Source organism: Lygodium microphyllum, chromosome 3 (assembly GCF_053477565.2).
Source record: "Lygodium microphyllum isolate KBCC chromosome 3, Lygodium_microphyllum_v1.1.10, whole genome shotgun sequence".
NCBI lineage: Eukaryota > Viridiplantae > Streptophyta > Polypodiopsida > Schizaeales > Lygodiaceae > Lygodium > Lygodium microphyllum.
In genome coordinates this window covers 106,162,431-106,177,691 of record NC_141137.1, presented here as the reverse complement: position 1 = coordinate 106,177,691, position 15,261 = coordinate 106,162,431, and the positions used below count along the sequence as shown (strand labels likewise).

General features: G+C 44.4%; 1 protein-coding gene across 3 annotated transcripts in view; it reads right to left on the bottom strand.

Moving 5' to 3' along the window:
* The window catches only part of TOP3A (topoisomerase 3alpha), a 155,990-nt gene that overhangs the window by 100,532 nt on the left and 40,197 nt on the right, over positions 1–15,261 (bottom strand). For 2 of the 3 annotated variants that reach the window (XR_015690256.1, XM_087674498.1), the window contains exons 2-4: positions 14,370–14,549; positions 14,092–14,220; positions 13,930–14,004 (exon numbers count right to left, since the gene is read on the bottom strand). Coding sequence is in view for 1 of the 3 variants with exons in the window: in XM_087674498.1 (XP_087530624.1) it covers positions 13,930–14,004; positions 14,092–14,103 (87 nt within the window). In the remaining 2 variants the exon portion in view is untranslated. Of the gene's footprint in view, positions 1–13,929; positions 14,005–14,091; positions 14,221–14,369; positions 14,550–15,261 lie in introns of those variants that run through there. The other variant, XR_015690260.1, reaches the window with a different exon arrangement.

Below are 15,261 nucleotides of genomic sequence, written 5' to 3'. Positions count from 1 at the left end.
CATTTTGTGTTTCACTGAAACGTTTCAACCATTTCCTGTTTCACTGTCAGCAAAACATGCTTCCCGGTTACCATGTACATAGTACTGTTTGACACATACGGACACCATCACACCACCTCTGGATTGAGATAGGACGGTATACACACATGTCCGAGGATGCACACTCCTACCAGTTATGCCCCTAAGAGGTTGAGTCTGAGGAGCACTTTATTTGTAGATGTATTGTATATTATCATATCAAAGGGAGATTTCATTGCCTTTTTAGGGGTTTGGGCCTCTCTGCAAGGTGAAGGAAAAGACCAGAGATGCCTAGGACTATTCTTATCGGAGATCCAAGGATACAGAGAGAAACTTCTAATAAGCAAGACAAAAACAAAGACACAGCCAACAAGCCAATGCATTCTTACAAATTTTTTAAATACTAGCTCCCAAGCTAGCTCACTAAATACTACCACTACAACTACACCATCTCACCATCCATGAGTCAGAGGGGTCATAGCAAACCAGGCAACCACACTCTAAAGAGCATGAAGCCCACCACCCTGTCGCCGTGCCCAACATCCTTACCTTCAAAAAATTCTAGCCATCGTCACCCGCCATCAAAGCCAAGTACCTCCCCTTAGTGGACTCCATGTCTTGGACCACCCCATGACATATTATTGCCTCCAAGAGGCTACATTATTTGTAGAGAGTCATATTGCTCAGGGTGGGATCCTACAAGCTAGTTGAAGGATCATCAAGAGATCATTTTCTAATGATGGTAGTACTTGATACTTGCAGCAATTGTAGTTAGTCATTTTCATTTTCATCGTTGTTTATAGTCGAGAAGACATGGTCAGATGTATTCATTTCTTTGTCTTATAGGCCATTTTGGCTTGTTGGAGACAAACTCTGTGTGTGTGTGTGTGTGTGACAAGGACGTGAAATTCTAAGATACTTTAATCTCGCTAATAATATTTGATTAAGTTATTAATCAAATGTGCAAGGTTATTTAGCACATGTGATGCACATGGCAGTTATTTCACGGTAGCATGCCAAGGACCCCGAGAATGCAGTGGATGTCACATGCAAAAGTTGTGATAATTATAGCAACCAGGCTTTGGAGGTCAATTGGTGTCAGTTTTGACCCTAGGACAATTATTTGGCAAATAAGTGTTCGTGCTGACACAAGGAACTAGCATTAATTAATTAATTAATGTCAATCTACAGAAGTTAGGGACCACTACAGGTTGCAAATGGCCTAGCCAATTTAATTATGGATGGGCACATTTATTTTTGGAAAGAGTCTAAAGGGCTAAAATTGTTGCCACTTGGAAAAAAACCCCACGCGGATTGAGAAAACGTTTTTGGGAAACTGGGTCTCAACCATTTAGTTAGTTTACAGCTTGGGAGGGGGGAGAGAGAGAGAGAGAGAGACATGGAACAACAAGGAGTCACCTTCTAGGGGCTCGCAACAACATTGTTGATCAGGTGACAGCATTTTGGAGGTGTACTGGCAGTAGCTGACTGCATTAAATGCAGACTAGAGCCAGAATTTAAGGTTTTCTCAAGAAAAAAACAAATTTCTCTCTCATCTTGGCTTTCTCTCACCTTCTCTAGCCCATTCTCAGGAGATCTCAACATCTCAAGCCAAATTCGATGGGGACAGCACAGAGATCTCTGCTGTAAACCCTAAATTTCTGCAGAAATAAGGGTCTAACTGTGAGATGAAGGCAGGATCAAAGCTCAGCACAGAAATCAGTAGACAGTGTGAGAGTGAAGCACGACACCCAATGCAATAGACTAAAAGAGTGTAAGCTGAAAAGTACAAGGTACAATCCTTAAACCTTAGGGTTGTAGGGGATGTTCACACCCGAACACGATAAGTGCCCATAAGTGTGTGTAATAAGCAAATACGAAATAATGGGCAACCAAAGCAACCATAGACCTGATGGTCGTCATTTGGGAGGTAGAAGCAAATGTCTCCTCATAGTCAATGCCTCTCTCCTGTGCATAGCCTTTAGCTACAAGCCTTGCCTTATATTTGTCAATGGATCCATCTGCATTCTGTTTTAGTTTGTAGACCCATTTTATTCCAATGGCTTTCTTTCCAAAGGGAAAAGACACTAAATCCCATGTTTGATTCTTAGTTATAGAATCCAATTCAGCTTGCATTGATGCCATCCAATGCACACTTTGTTGTACATCCTCAAAACATTCAAGCTCCTCATCATCAAGTGTGCTTGCTGCCAAAACTCCATGGTATGTGCAGTATCATACATACGAGTTCGCCTTCTAGTACGACCAGTCATGGGTGCATCCAGATGACTATCTTTCATAGTCTATAAATACCATCTAGGCATTTGTATTGCCTCCTACCTATGCATAAGCTCTTTCTGAATTTCAGTTTCAGCACTTTGCCGAATATTCAGATCAGCCAATGGCTAACTTTCTGCATTTTCCAATGGACCAGCTGGCTGAACATTACGTGCACTTACTGAAACTCCAGCTGAATCACCAAATGTAATGGGCAGCAGCCCTTCACATACATCAAGGGCAGCCTGATATATGTCTAAACCAACAAGGGACAATTCTGATTTTTCATCAAATAGTACATCCCTAATGACAACCACCTTTTTATGAGACACGATCATAGAGTCTGTAGCCTTTGCTCTCACTACTATATCCCACAAAAATGCATTTGACAGCCTTGTCATCCAACTTTTTCCTAAGTACCTGGGGAATCTGTGCATATACAAGACACCCAAAGGTATGGAAGTGTCCAACAAAAGGTTTCCGGATGTTCCAAGCTTCATAAGGTGTAATTTTCTTTAAGGCTTTGGTGGGGCATCTGTTCAAAACATGGCAAGCACACATAACGGCTTCCATCCAAAAACTGTGTGGCAAGCTCTTTGCTTTTAGCATATATCTAGCCATCTCCATGAGTGACCGATTCTTCCTCTCTGCAACCCCATTCTGCTGTGGAGTATAAGCAGTAGTGAATTGATGAACAATGCCCTTTTGCTTCAAAAAAGAATTCAGCATAGAGGACATGTATTCCCCCCCTCGGTCCGAACGGAGAGTTTTAATTTTACAACCAGATTGGTTTTCAACAAGTGCAATAAAAGCCAAGAATGCATCATACACTTCTAACTTTTTGACCAAAGAGTAGACCCAGCAAAATCGAGTAAAGTCATCAATAAAAGTCGCAAAATAGTAACATCCTCCCAATGAGTTTGTCTACATAGACCCACGTACATCTAAATGCACTAACTGCAACCTGGCTATTGCTCTAAAAGCAACATCACGGGGAAACGAAAAACTATGTATTTTCCCCAAAATACATCCTTCGCACAAGTGCTTAGGAGGTCTCTCCAAAAGAGGTAATCCATCTAGCATTTGTGTACGTTGTAAGAGCATCAAGCTACCAAAGTTCACATGCCCTATCCTAGCATGCCATAACTTTGCTTGTATCATACCAGGAGTAAGAGTGGATGCAAAGTATGTTGATTGATCAACAAAAAGAGCATCCAACTCGTATAACCCATGACATAAAGTGCCTATCAAGACCAAAGTCATGTGTTCTTTGTCTCTCACCATGCATCTGTCATCATCAAATGTGACTTGCAATCCACAACATGCCAAAGAAGAAATAGAGAGCAGATTCTTTTTTATGCTTGGCACAAACAAAGCATCCTGAAGACAGAGAATAGAGCCATCAATGGCTGTGAGCACAATCTCCCCGATACCTCTAACACGGTATGATGAATTATTGGTACACTGTACAGATTTGCCAACTAGAGCTCCACCAAACAGAAGCAAATAAATCTCTGCGAGATGTAATATGCCTAGAAGCACCACTGTCAAAAAACCAAGTGCCTGCATCCTCAATAGAGCTAAATGCTCGATCAGCCCAAGAAGTGTCATAACTGCATGTGTTAAAGCAACAGTCCCTGTCTGCAACAAAGGATGTGGACTCAATAGCAGTGGAAGGAGCATCAGAAACAGACATTCTTGACTCCTTTTTCTTCTCCTTGGCGATGCGCTTTCTACACTCAGTGATGTAGTGGCCTAGCTTCTTGCAATAATGGCATTTTCCCTTTTTGGCTTGCGTGCCCCCTTATTTTTTTACTTGCCTGTGATGTGCTAGAAGTCCCAGAACTCTACGGAGCATTCTTTACTTGGCTGCCTTTGCCTTTCTGTCTAACCATAAAAGCCTACTCAAAGGCTATGGCATCCACAACACTATTTCTTCTTGTTTGCTCCTCCTCTAGAAGCAAACTGACTAACTAAAGAAAAGTGATTGGTTGTGCGGCAATCCTCATGGTGAGGTTTAAGTCCATATGAAAAGCCAAGTACAAAGGAGGTAATGAGTTCAAAGTGATAGATATCATCTGTGCATCCGAATAATACTCATCAACATTCATGAGTTGCTCACGTAAGTCCTGAATTTTGTTCAAGTGATCCTGAATGGAATCACCTTCATCCATTTTCAATGTCTCTAGCTCTTTCTTTAAGAAAGAGATGCGAGTTTCATTCTTGCCTGCAAACATCTGCAACAAAGTTAGCCAAGCTTCTCGTGAAGAAGCTGTTGAACGAATGTGGGGGATGATTGATTGTTGAACTGCCAATGCAATCAACGACAAAGCCTGTGCATCCCGTGTATCCCATGCTTTTTGAGCTGTTGATCTTTGTGGCAGTGTGGCTGAAGTGGAGCAGGCTGAGGTGCCCGTTGTGCACGTCCTCCTAGAGGAGTAGTAGCTGGAGCCACAACTCCACGTCTAGCTTCTTCTCCATTGACATAATCCCAAAGATTTTTCGCCACAAGTAAATTCTTCATCATGAAGGACCAAAGTGAATAGTTATTTTCATCCAATCTGTCCTCCTTGGATACATAGGTGAAGACATCTCTTCCCTGATTTGCCATGATAATCAATTACCAAAAGATGCAAAAGAGCAATGTTGAAGCGGGACCAAACTGGAAATCTGAAAACTTCCAAAAATTGCAAGAAATAACTTTCTGCAATTATTATTCAGAGGTGCACTCTGTCAAAACTGTCTTTAATGCACGCAATCCAAGGTGCAATCAGTGTTCAACAACACTATCAGCAAAATCCCCAAAATTTCTTGCCCCAAATTTGTTCAAAACAGTCTATCAATGACTATCACTGCAGTACATGTGCCGATGTCCTCAAAAAACATAACAGCCCCAAAATGTCTGATAAATTTGCCCAAAATTTTGCATCCACCATATGTATCCACGGTTCTGTGTCTGTTGGGTAGAAACCCCCTCTTCCAAAAATTGATTCTAGAATTAAATTTTTTTAAAAAATTACCTCAAAAATGACAGGTTGACACGCGCACATGGATAGGCGAGCTGGCAGGCATCAGAGCTGTGGCAAGCTCGTGCATATTCATCAGTCGCAGTCGGGTGGCAGCTAAACGCAAGTGTGGTGTCAGGCAGGCATGGGGACTACCTTCTGCGACCGACATGGCAAGCAATGCCACAGGCGGCATTTCCAGAGACGGAGGGCAGCGCCCACTGCTGGTGCTGAATCGTCAGTTGACGGGCGGAAGAGCAGATGAGCAGCAAGGGTGGGCAGCACTGGCGAGCTTTCAGTCTGGCGGGTGGCACAACAGTCTGCGTGGCGCAGCACGGGGGCGGAGAAGAGGCAGTCTGACGTGTGGCGCAAGAAGCAAGTCGGAGCTGCTGCACGTCGTGGAGAATCTGACAGGGCAGAGTTGAACTAAGCCAGAAGCTCCCAAAGGCTGAGTGGAGTTTAGGAGAACCTAAGCTTCAACTGAACAGAGCGAATGCTGCTCTGATACCAAATGTGAGATGAAGACAGGATCGTAGCTCAGCACCGAAACCAGTAGACAGTGTGAGAGTGAAGCACGACACCCAATGCAATAGACTGAAAGAGTGTAAGCTGAAAAGTACAAGATACAACCGTTAAACTTTAGGGTTGTAGGGGGTGTTCACACCCAAACACAATAAGTACCCGTAAGTGTGTGTCATAAGCACATACGAAATAATACCAGAAGTCTAGGGGAAAAAACCTCTCCTACCAAGAGTAAAAAGTGCCCTAGTGTCCTACTAATCACCGACACTCCTATGTGAGCGTAAACGTAACTGAGGCGTGAGTGAGATACCCAACATTGACAACCACCTTGGGACCCGTGCCAATTGGTGAAAGCATCGTTCACTAAATTCAACACCTAAAATTTGTGTAATTGTTAGGGAATTGAGATGCCAGCCCATTCATTGTAATTTGGATAGCATTTGGCCAGTTGGTGGTTCCATTTGTGCAAGTCCTAGGTGAAAAATAAAGGGGCAATTGGCCTGAATTGATTATTGATTGTTACAACAGCAAAGAGGCTTTTGGAACAGCAAAGGAGATTGTAAATCTCAGCTTGTACGCATTCCATTAGCAATCGAGTTAAAGAAATACCGAAAGGGGTGCCAATTTTGGGGCCAATAGGGTGTCCAATGTCCGAGAATATTCAAGTAATTCATGCATTTTAAGTTATGTTTATTTGCTAATTGCTGTAATTAGTGCTTAATCAAGTTGTTTACCACCCTATCCGAGGAGGAAGGCTAGTTTCACTCTCTCTCTCTCTTTTTTTTCGTAAAAGGTAATTGTATTAATTACGAAAAAAATACAAGTTTACTTGATTACAAGATACATGATGGCACTAAGCTATCATGTGAAAAGGTTCCAATACTAAGAGTTATAAAGTCATGGCAAAGATGTAGAGGAAATTGCCATATGCCAGGGACGCAAGTCCTCCCGGGAAAGTAAGTCAGAATGCTAAAGAAGATCTATCTGCCAATACAAGAGACCCTTAAGCCTAGCAATATGCCGCTGAACATTACAGGCGGAATCAAAAAGAAAAGCATTCCGAATGGTCCAGTTATGCCAACAGCCCCAATATCGAAGAAAGTGAAACACGAGCTTCATATGTGGCTATGCCGGTGTTGGGTATTTGGGCTGCACAAAGACCCAATCAAAGGGCCTTAGTGAGAAACCAACCACCGCTCTCCAAACGGCTGACAAGAACGACCATATTTTCTTCGCGATAGGGCAAGAAATAAATCGGTGACGGGCGGATTCGACACTGGTGGTGCAAAAGAAACAGTTGCCGTTGGATATTCGTCGCTTGGAAAGAGCCGAAGCAAGCGGAAGACCCCCAATCATCACCCTCCAAAGAAAGACCTTATATTTTAAGGATGTCTTGTTCAACCACCCTTCCATCACAGTTGCCCTCCACCATGACCGGGATTTACGCAATCCCCATAGAGCATTAGCTTTAGTAACCAGCCATTGATGATCTTTAATCAGAAGATGATAAACCTGGTTAGCGGAAGCTTTGCCTAAACTCAGCCGGCCTTCAAAGTCCCAATCCTGCCAAGGACGATCCGAAGCAAGGGCAGGAAAGGGTTGTCTGCTCTGGAGCACCATCAAAAGTTGTTCCCATAAATGCCTGTATCCACGAGGGATCCTAAAAATCCTCCTGGCTATATGAAATGATATTAACACATTGCGACTAGCAAGGGTGGCATCCGCGACTGAAGTTAAGCCCAAACGTGCCATACGGTTGAATTGTGGTCGAAGCTCTTGTTTACCTTCCCATGAAAGTAACCGCGAGACGGCCAGCAATTCCAGTTGAAAAGAATTAGCAGCTAAGCGATCCTCCAACGGATGCCACTGAGCCTTCCGGAGGACCATTTTCCAAGAACATACCAAATGAGCAACCAGTGATGAAGAGGAACTAGAGAATCGAGAATCGGCATTAAGAACACGCCACCAAAAACTCTAGATTTGGGTATTGCCATGCCGAAGCCCATGCTCCTCAAGGAAATAATGGGCTATAACGACCCACGGATGATGATCTGAGCACATGGCACGGAAAAGAGACCAACGGAGGGCCAGTACATGTGAGTTTGAGCATCCAAAATAGCTCCTCCACCCATGCGCTTGGGGGTGCACGCATGCGACCAAGAAATCCAGGAAATGCCTGCATGCAAGGAATCTTTCTTCCATAACATAAAACGAATAAACTGAGTCAGAGCATTCAGAGTAGTAGTAGTCCAGGGCAGCAAGGGCAAGAAATATGTGAGCATCGGCAACATAATTGTCTGGGCTACTTTGAGGCGAACATGGAATGGCCAAGCCTGAGACTTCCAATACAGGAACTTAGCCGCCAGTTTCTGAGAAATCCACTGTAGAAGCTGCTTTGGGGGAACATCAACACCCAAGGGGTAGCCAAGATGCCTGACAATGGAGCCACAAGGCACAATGATACCCTACTAGTTCAATGACTGCAAATCCGACTCCGTGCAGCTGAGAATGGCTGATTTCAACGCATTGATACGAAGGCCGGAAGCCTGACCAAAGAGAGCCCAAACATCCATTGATTTGCGAAGGTTATCCTTATCCGCCCGCAGAATCATAAAGCTGTCATCAGCCAAGGATTGACTAATGAAAAGCTGTCCAAAAGGAAGCGACAATCCAACCAACTGAGTGGAAGCTGCCATATGAGATAACATCGAAAGAACTGGATGAGTCGCAAGGGCAAAGAAGAGAGGGCTCAATGGGCACCCCTGTCAGACAGAGCGGGCAAGGACAAATGGCTCGGTAACGCCTCCATTCAACATGACTCGCGAAGACGCCGCTGCACTGATGATGTAGATCAGTCGAGACATCCGATCACCAAAGCCCATAGCAGACATAAGCTCTGCAACAAAAGACCAGTCCAGATAGTCGAAAGCCTTTTCCAGGTCCAATTGAATCAGTACAACCTCCTGATTAGAATGCCTTGCATAATCAATCACTAGTTGCGCATTTAATACATTGTGCAGAACGTTTCGGCCCTTAATGAAACCATATTGAAGAGGATGCACAATGGCAGGGAGATGCTTGTGGAGCCGATTCGCCATTACTTTGGAAAAGATTTTGTACATAGAACCCATTAAAGAAATGGGCCGCCAATGTTTCAACATAGATGCCGAAGGAACCTTTGGAAGCAGTTTAATAAGTCCTTTCCATGAGGAAGGCATAATCCCCGTTTCCCACACCTGCTGAAACAAAGCCGTCAATGGTTTCACCAATTGGGTAGCAAAATCCTTAAAGAACTCATTGGTGAGACCATCCTAGCCAGGACTTTTGTCCTTGGGCAAGTGTAACAAAACATCCATAACCTCCGCCTCACAAATATCTGACTCCATAGTGGCTTGCATGTCCTGCGGAACCTAATTGCGGACCAGGTCATAAAAAACTGAACGGGCCTGAGTGGTTTGGGCTGAAGGTGGAGAAGTGGAACCAAGAAGGTCGATGAAATAATTCCTACACACATGCACAATAGTCTGCGGATCAAGGACCAGGTGCCCTTCTGCATCCAGGAGTCTAGTCATATTCTCTCGAGCAGGAGAGGCATGGAGGGCTCGAAAGAACTTATGAGTCTGACACGCATTATCTTGCAAAGTCTCCGTTAGATGCTGCATTTTGGCCTGCTGATATGAATTCAATTGAAACTCTTGAATAAGATGAGCCACACGCATTGCCAGTGCTAGTAGAAATGCATCATCTGGAGTGTCCACCAGCAAAGAACGGACCAAAGCCAGCAAGTCCTCCGCTGCTTGCCGACGCTGTCGACAAAGAGAGGCATGATGGATTCCATACTGCCGAGCAACCCGCTGCACATTAGAGAGCAATCGTTCAAACGAAGCAGTGCCCTGAGAGGAGAAGTCCATTAAGAATCTATCAATCAATTGCTGCATATAACCCTGAAAGATTGCATGCTTCAAATAAGACGAGTTAAAACGCAAAGGGAGCCTCTCCAGAAATTGCTTAAAAGGTGCAATGGGTTGTGCGAGCATCTCAAGCTGCAGAGGAAAATGGTCTGACAAAGCATATTGCTGCAACACTTTCATTTCAAGCATCTCAGGGAGAAAATCATCATTCTGCATGATGTATATGCGGTCCAGTCGAGACCATGTTGTTGTATACTGAGCGGAATGGAAAGTAAACCTTGTAGAAGACAGGTGCAGCCAAGACCAGAGATCTTGCTTAAGAACAGCAAGAGCCAACTCATGCCACCTGCGGCTTTCCGGCGCGTCCATTACCGAATGCTCCGATGTGGACTGCGAAGAATCAACACACATATTGAAATCCCCCATGAAGAGGCCCCGTCTGCCAAGTGACAAAGAAGTCTGCAAAGTATGCCAAAGCTCCCGGCGCAATAAAGGATCATTCGGAGCATAGAGACCAAGTAACCATAAGATCTCTCCGTCGAATAAAATTTCAATCACCACAAAGCGGCCATGCACATCATTTTTAATAAGAAGAGGCTGATATTTTTCATGTACAATCATGAGCACACCAGAATAACACATGGCCTGTGTCCCTGCATAGAACAGACGAAAGCCATGGCAATCCACAACTTTTCCGGCTTCACCGTGACTCTTGTGTTCAACAGCACACAAGACATCCCACTGATTCTCATGCAATACAGTCCACATGGCATGTTGCTTATGGCGAGAACAGATTCCTCACACATTCCACGTAGCTATTTTCATGTGTTTTTTTTTTAAGAAAATCAGGTACGAGGCACAGCTTGCCTCGATTTGACCTTTTCTGCGAGAATGTCCAGGACTGCCTCATCCAAGAAATCAGCCAACACGGCAAAAGAGTTCTGCGGACCAGATTTGGAGGTAGATGGCATATCTACTGGCTTGGGAATGGAGCGGGGATAACGACGATCCCACGCGGTAATAACGTTGCCTCTAGTATCAAAAGCCAGCTTAGCAGGTGGACCCTTTGGACGATCCGAATACACTCTCCGAGTGGGCTGAGGACGGGGGGCAGAGGAAGCCATCGTAGGAGGAGAGTGCTCCGAAGGCAACATTTCTTTCCTGCGCATATAAGTACGCATGGAATCTTGTGACGCAGAAGGCACAGAATTCTCCATGCCAGCAACCACCCTGGTACCTTTTTTCACGCGTACTTCAACCCAGTCTCTACCACAGGAATCTAAACCCGAAACCTATTGTTTACCTTTATCCAGAGCTTTAGGTGGGTGAATAGCATCCTGCGACGGGACATCACATACCATATCTTCCATGGGCAGCGCAACATGCCCAGCATCTGAAGTGTATTGCTGTTCTGGGCATTCGGCCATGAAATGCCCTAATTTTCCACAAGAAAAGCAGTATCCTGCAAAATTGTCCCAATTCAAACGAAAGTGTAAAGGATGCATGCCAGAGCAATTGAGACGTAACCACGCAGGCCTTTTCCTAGTAGTGTCCCATAACATACACAAGCGGTTACGATTCACGGCCCTTAAACTGGGAGGGACCAGAACAGTGCCCACAACAGCCATGGCGTCCTTCAACAGCGGCCAATGAACAGCCGGGCAATTTTCCACTTCAACCCATACAGGGCACTCCCGTTGCAGCAGGCGCTGAAAATCTGCCATTGGGCGCCATGGTACAACATGGACCAAACAGCGATCAAAAAACAGAGGCAGTTTAGACAGAAGAACAACACGGTGCGTCTCAAATTTTAACAGCACCTCAAAAAAACCTCGGGGCCCCACAAAAATCTCTTCAACACATTCCCCTTGTAGCAGATTGTGCAGCCACTGGCAAATACGGGAAAGCTGGGGGATTCTACCAGTGAAGAAGAGTATCACCGCGCGATCATAGAATACTGAAAAGGAGCACAAGATAGATTTGGGGTCAACAGTGGCTTCCAAAACATCTTTCGGTGCAGAGTCAGAAAAGACTTCCTGATTATGTTGAACATAATCGCCAAGTAGAGTGTTGGCAAACTCTAGCAAATGCTCCCAGTCAACATCCTGAGAGTCTGCAGAATCCGAAGCAACCTGAGCATAGGAACGATCCTGATGATCCATTGACTCTTCCGAAGTGTGCTTGGTGCATTTGCCTGTAGGCTGAAAGTCAAGAGCAGTGGGCATCTCTTCGTTGCACGGAACCATATCGTCGGGTTCCTCGGTATCAGAGTCCGGACCAAACGCTGCCACCATTTGGTCTATAAAATCCAGGTCCAGGCCAGCCATGGTGTATCACTGCGTATACCGGTCAGAGGCCGAACGAAGATCTCACGGGAGGCAGGAATGCGCAGGCCGCTCTCCCTCTTTCTTAGGCAAAAGGGACCCGGCACTAGACTAACGAAGAAGCTTGGGAAGCGCGTGCGCAGAAACAGACGGCCGCTATGCAGAGAAGGCACGTCCGCAAGCAGAGAAGGGCTCGTTCCCTTTGTTGGCTCACGCTCTCGCGCGCTCTGTGTGGCAACCTGGGTGTGACTGGCCGCTGCCCCTTGGTGGCAAAACGGGCAGATCAGGGCGGGCAAAAGGCAAGGGGCGACGGAACGTCCAGGCAGAGGGCGAGCTCTCTCTCTCTCTCTCTCTCTCTCTCTCTCTCTCTCTCTCTCTCTCTACCAAGGAAGAACCAGAGTGAGTCCAACAAGGGTGTTGTTACCGATATTATTGTATGCAGATGATATTGTTCTCACTTCAAATTCACCAAAGGGACTACATCACCACCTAGATGCTTTGCACATATTTTGTAGAGACAGAGACCTCACAATGAACATAGGGAAGACCAAAACCACGGTCTTCAATACTTCAATGGCATGGGTCACTAGATCTATGTGCCAGTTCACATTTGGGGAAGCCATACTGGAGCATGTGAGGGAATATGTCTATCTAGGAGTCACCTTTTGTGGCCCATGATTTTCATTGAGAGGGGCATCAAAGGCACATCAGCACTTAAGAGCCAATGTGCTCATATACAGTTTCAGGAGTCTGGCACCAAGCTATAGTTGTTTGATACCCTAGTCACACCTACACTACTATATGGAGCAGAGATATGGGGCTGCAACTTGTACCATAGGCATCTTAGCCCACTCATTAATCAAACTACAGCTGTGAGAAATTATTATCATGGTTGGGATAGCATGGAAAGGCCACTAATCATGATGATAATGATTAGGAGTAAGCCCTCCACCCCACATCCCATTCTCAGAGCAGAGCAAGGGGCAGCACTTATAGTTATGAAAGCACTCTTCAAGGCACTGACCTTTTGACAAAGATTATGGGAGCTTCCATGCCATAGATACTCCAAATTGGCACTAACTTTTTGGATGAGCCTACATAGTTCGGATATTGATTGTCTTCCACCTTATGACTATAGACTTGACCACTCTACACTTTCTCTAAGCCGACCAAAGCTGAATCAAGTGATCAGAGCTGATATCTTGAGGACTAAGACAACGAGGCCACGAACCCACCCACCACTACCCCTTAGGAAAAAGGATGGAGTTCTACAAAGTTACTTCTTGTGTCTCTCTGATCATGGTTTTACTATTCGGCCAACATACATGGACACCCATCCCTCCCACAGCATACCGGCTGCTATCAAACAGATTCACCCCTCCTCTCATAGGATATTGCTGGTGTATTACACAGAAATTTATACCTACTCTGCATTAGGTTTGTGGCACCTTGTACAACTATATGGAGGCTTAAGGGCAGATGTGGTTATTTTCTAAACCTTGGTTCTCAATGCATAACATAGACTCCCCAAACGACTTGGCAATAGGATAATGTTGATTTCAAGTCAAATGAAATTTCTGTTCATGAAATTGGGAAAGTCGAAAAACCCCAAGTAGTGCTTCTGGCCTACAAAGGGGAAGTTCGGTCATGGCCACTAACAGCAGTGCTTTTTCTCCTTTCCTAAATCCCTGATTACAGCTTTGAGCATTAGCATCTGAACACTGAAAGCTTTACTTTCCATTGTACTCTCCAGCAACTGTATTGTCCCATTGCCACTGTATTCCACACTACATAAACAACATTCCCATCTAGAAATAATAGCAAGGTAGAAATTGCCACACAGAGAAAGTAACATAACCATTTGACCTTTACCTGTTGCCCAACTTCAAAAGTTGGAATTGTTGAACCTCCCCATGATTCGTACCGGTACACATCCAGATAGTTTTTCTGTTGAACCAAATATACATTTCCATTATAAAGGTTCTGTCATGAAGAGATTTTGAATCAAATACTTATTTACTATCATTAACTTACAGCAGTAATCATGAGGCCTGATGCAGTGAAAGACTCCCCAGCAATATCAATAGATGCAGTTGTTCTATAGCCAATTGCTGGTTGGGAAACGCAAGCAAGAAAATGACGAGTAACCAGCTCATATAAACTCTGAATGACATTCGACAACAGCATATTACAACAGGATAAAACCAGTTGCTCTCAAATCATTGAAAGAATCCAGGTTCTTTCTGCATGCGAACATGAACTAAAAGCCATGGTTCTCTTCTAAAGTTTGCCAAGTAGTGTTTCAAACTTACACGATGATCATTAGTCCAATTAGGTTCACCGGCTGAAAATTTTGTTGGATGAATAGGTGGGTGAGCCTTATCATCATGTCCACCATTACCTGGTTGCCTCCATAAATTTTCATTAGGATCAAGTAGACGGTGAGCATATGAACCCCAGACTGAATGATGTGTTTGTTCCCGCACTATGTTCTACAATTTCCAACCAAAACAATTTTGAGGCCATTCACACTTAACCACAGCCAATCATTCAAGCTCAAGTGAGCTTTAAAAGTCGGTAGACAATAAATTTGTAGTCAAAAGCATCTGGTACAACGTTACAAGATACTTCAGACAAAAGAGCTCATTAAAGGAATTGGAAAATAGAACACCATGCCATTACATAATACACCCATGAATGTAAGCATGCAACTTCAAAACATCCAATAGCCTAGTTCAAGATGAATCTTTTTTAAGGATGCAACTATGGATAAAAATTGGTCACTCATGACGCAGCAATGTTCGCATTGTGCAAGGATGGGTTTATGGCATGAGAAGTATCACATGCATTCAAATTTCAAACACTAGTTTTCACCCAAATTTGCATACAACTTACAAGTTGAAGCTGAAACCCCCCATTCAGTTTTACAGGGTCAATAAACCTTAAAGAGATGCACAAAAAGGATGCTAAGCAAAGACAAAATGCCCTTGTAGGCTAAACGGCACCCGAAGCTCAAAGTTCATGCTGTAAAATGCCTTATTGTGGAGGACAGCCAAAGCCACCTGCCTAACATTTCACTACAGAATCTCCATCACAAAACAAAGGAGAATGCCTAAAGCTAAAACATTTAACCTGACAGACACCAATGTGTAGAAGAAGCCTATCATAGCTGGCCAAGTGAAGACAAATTGCCACCAGGCCCTC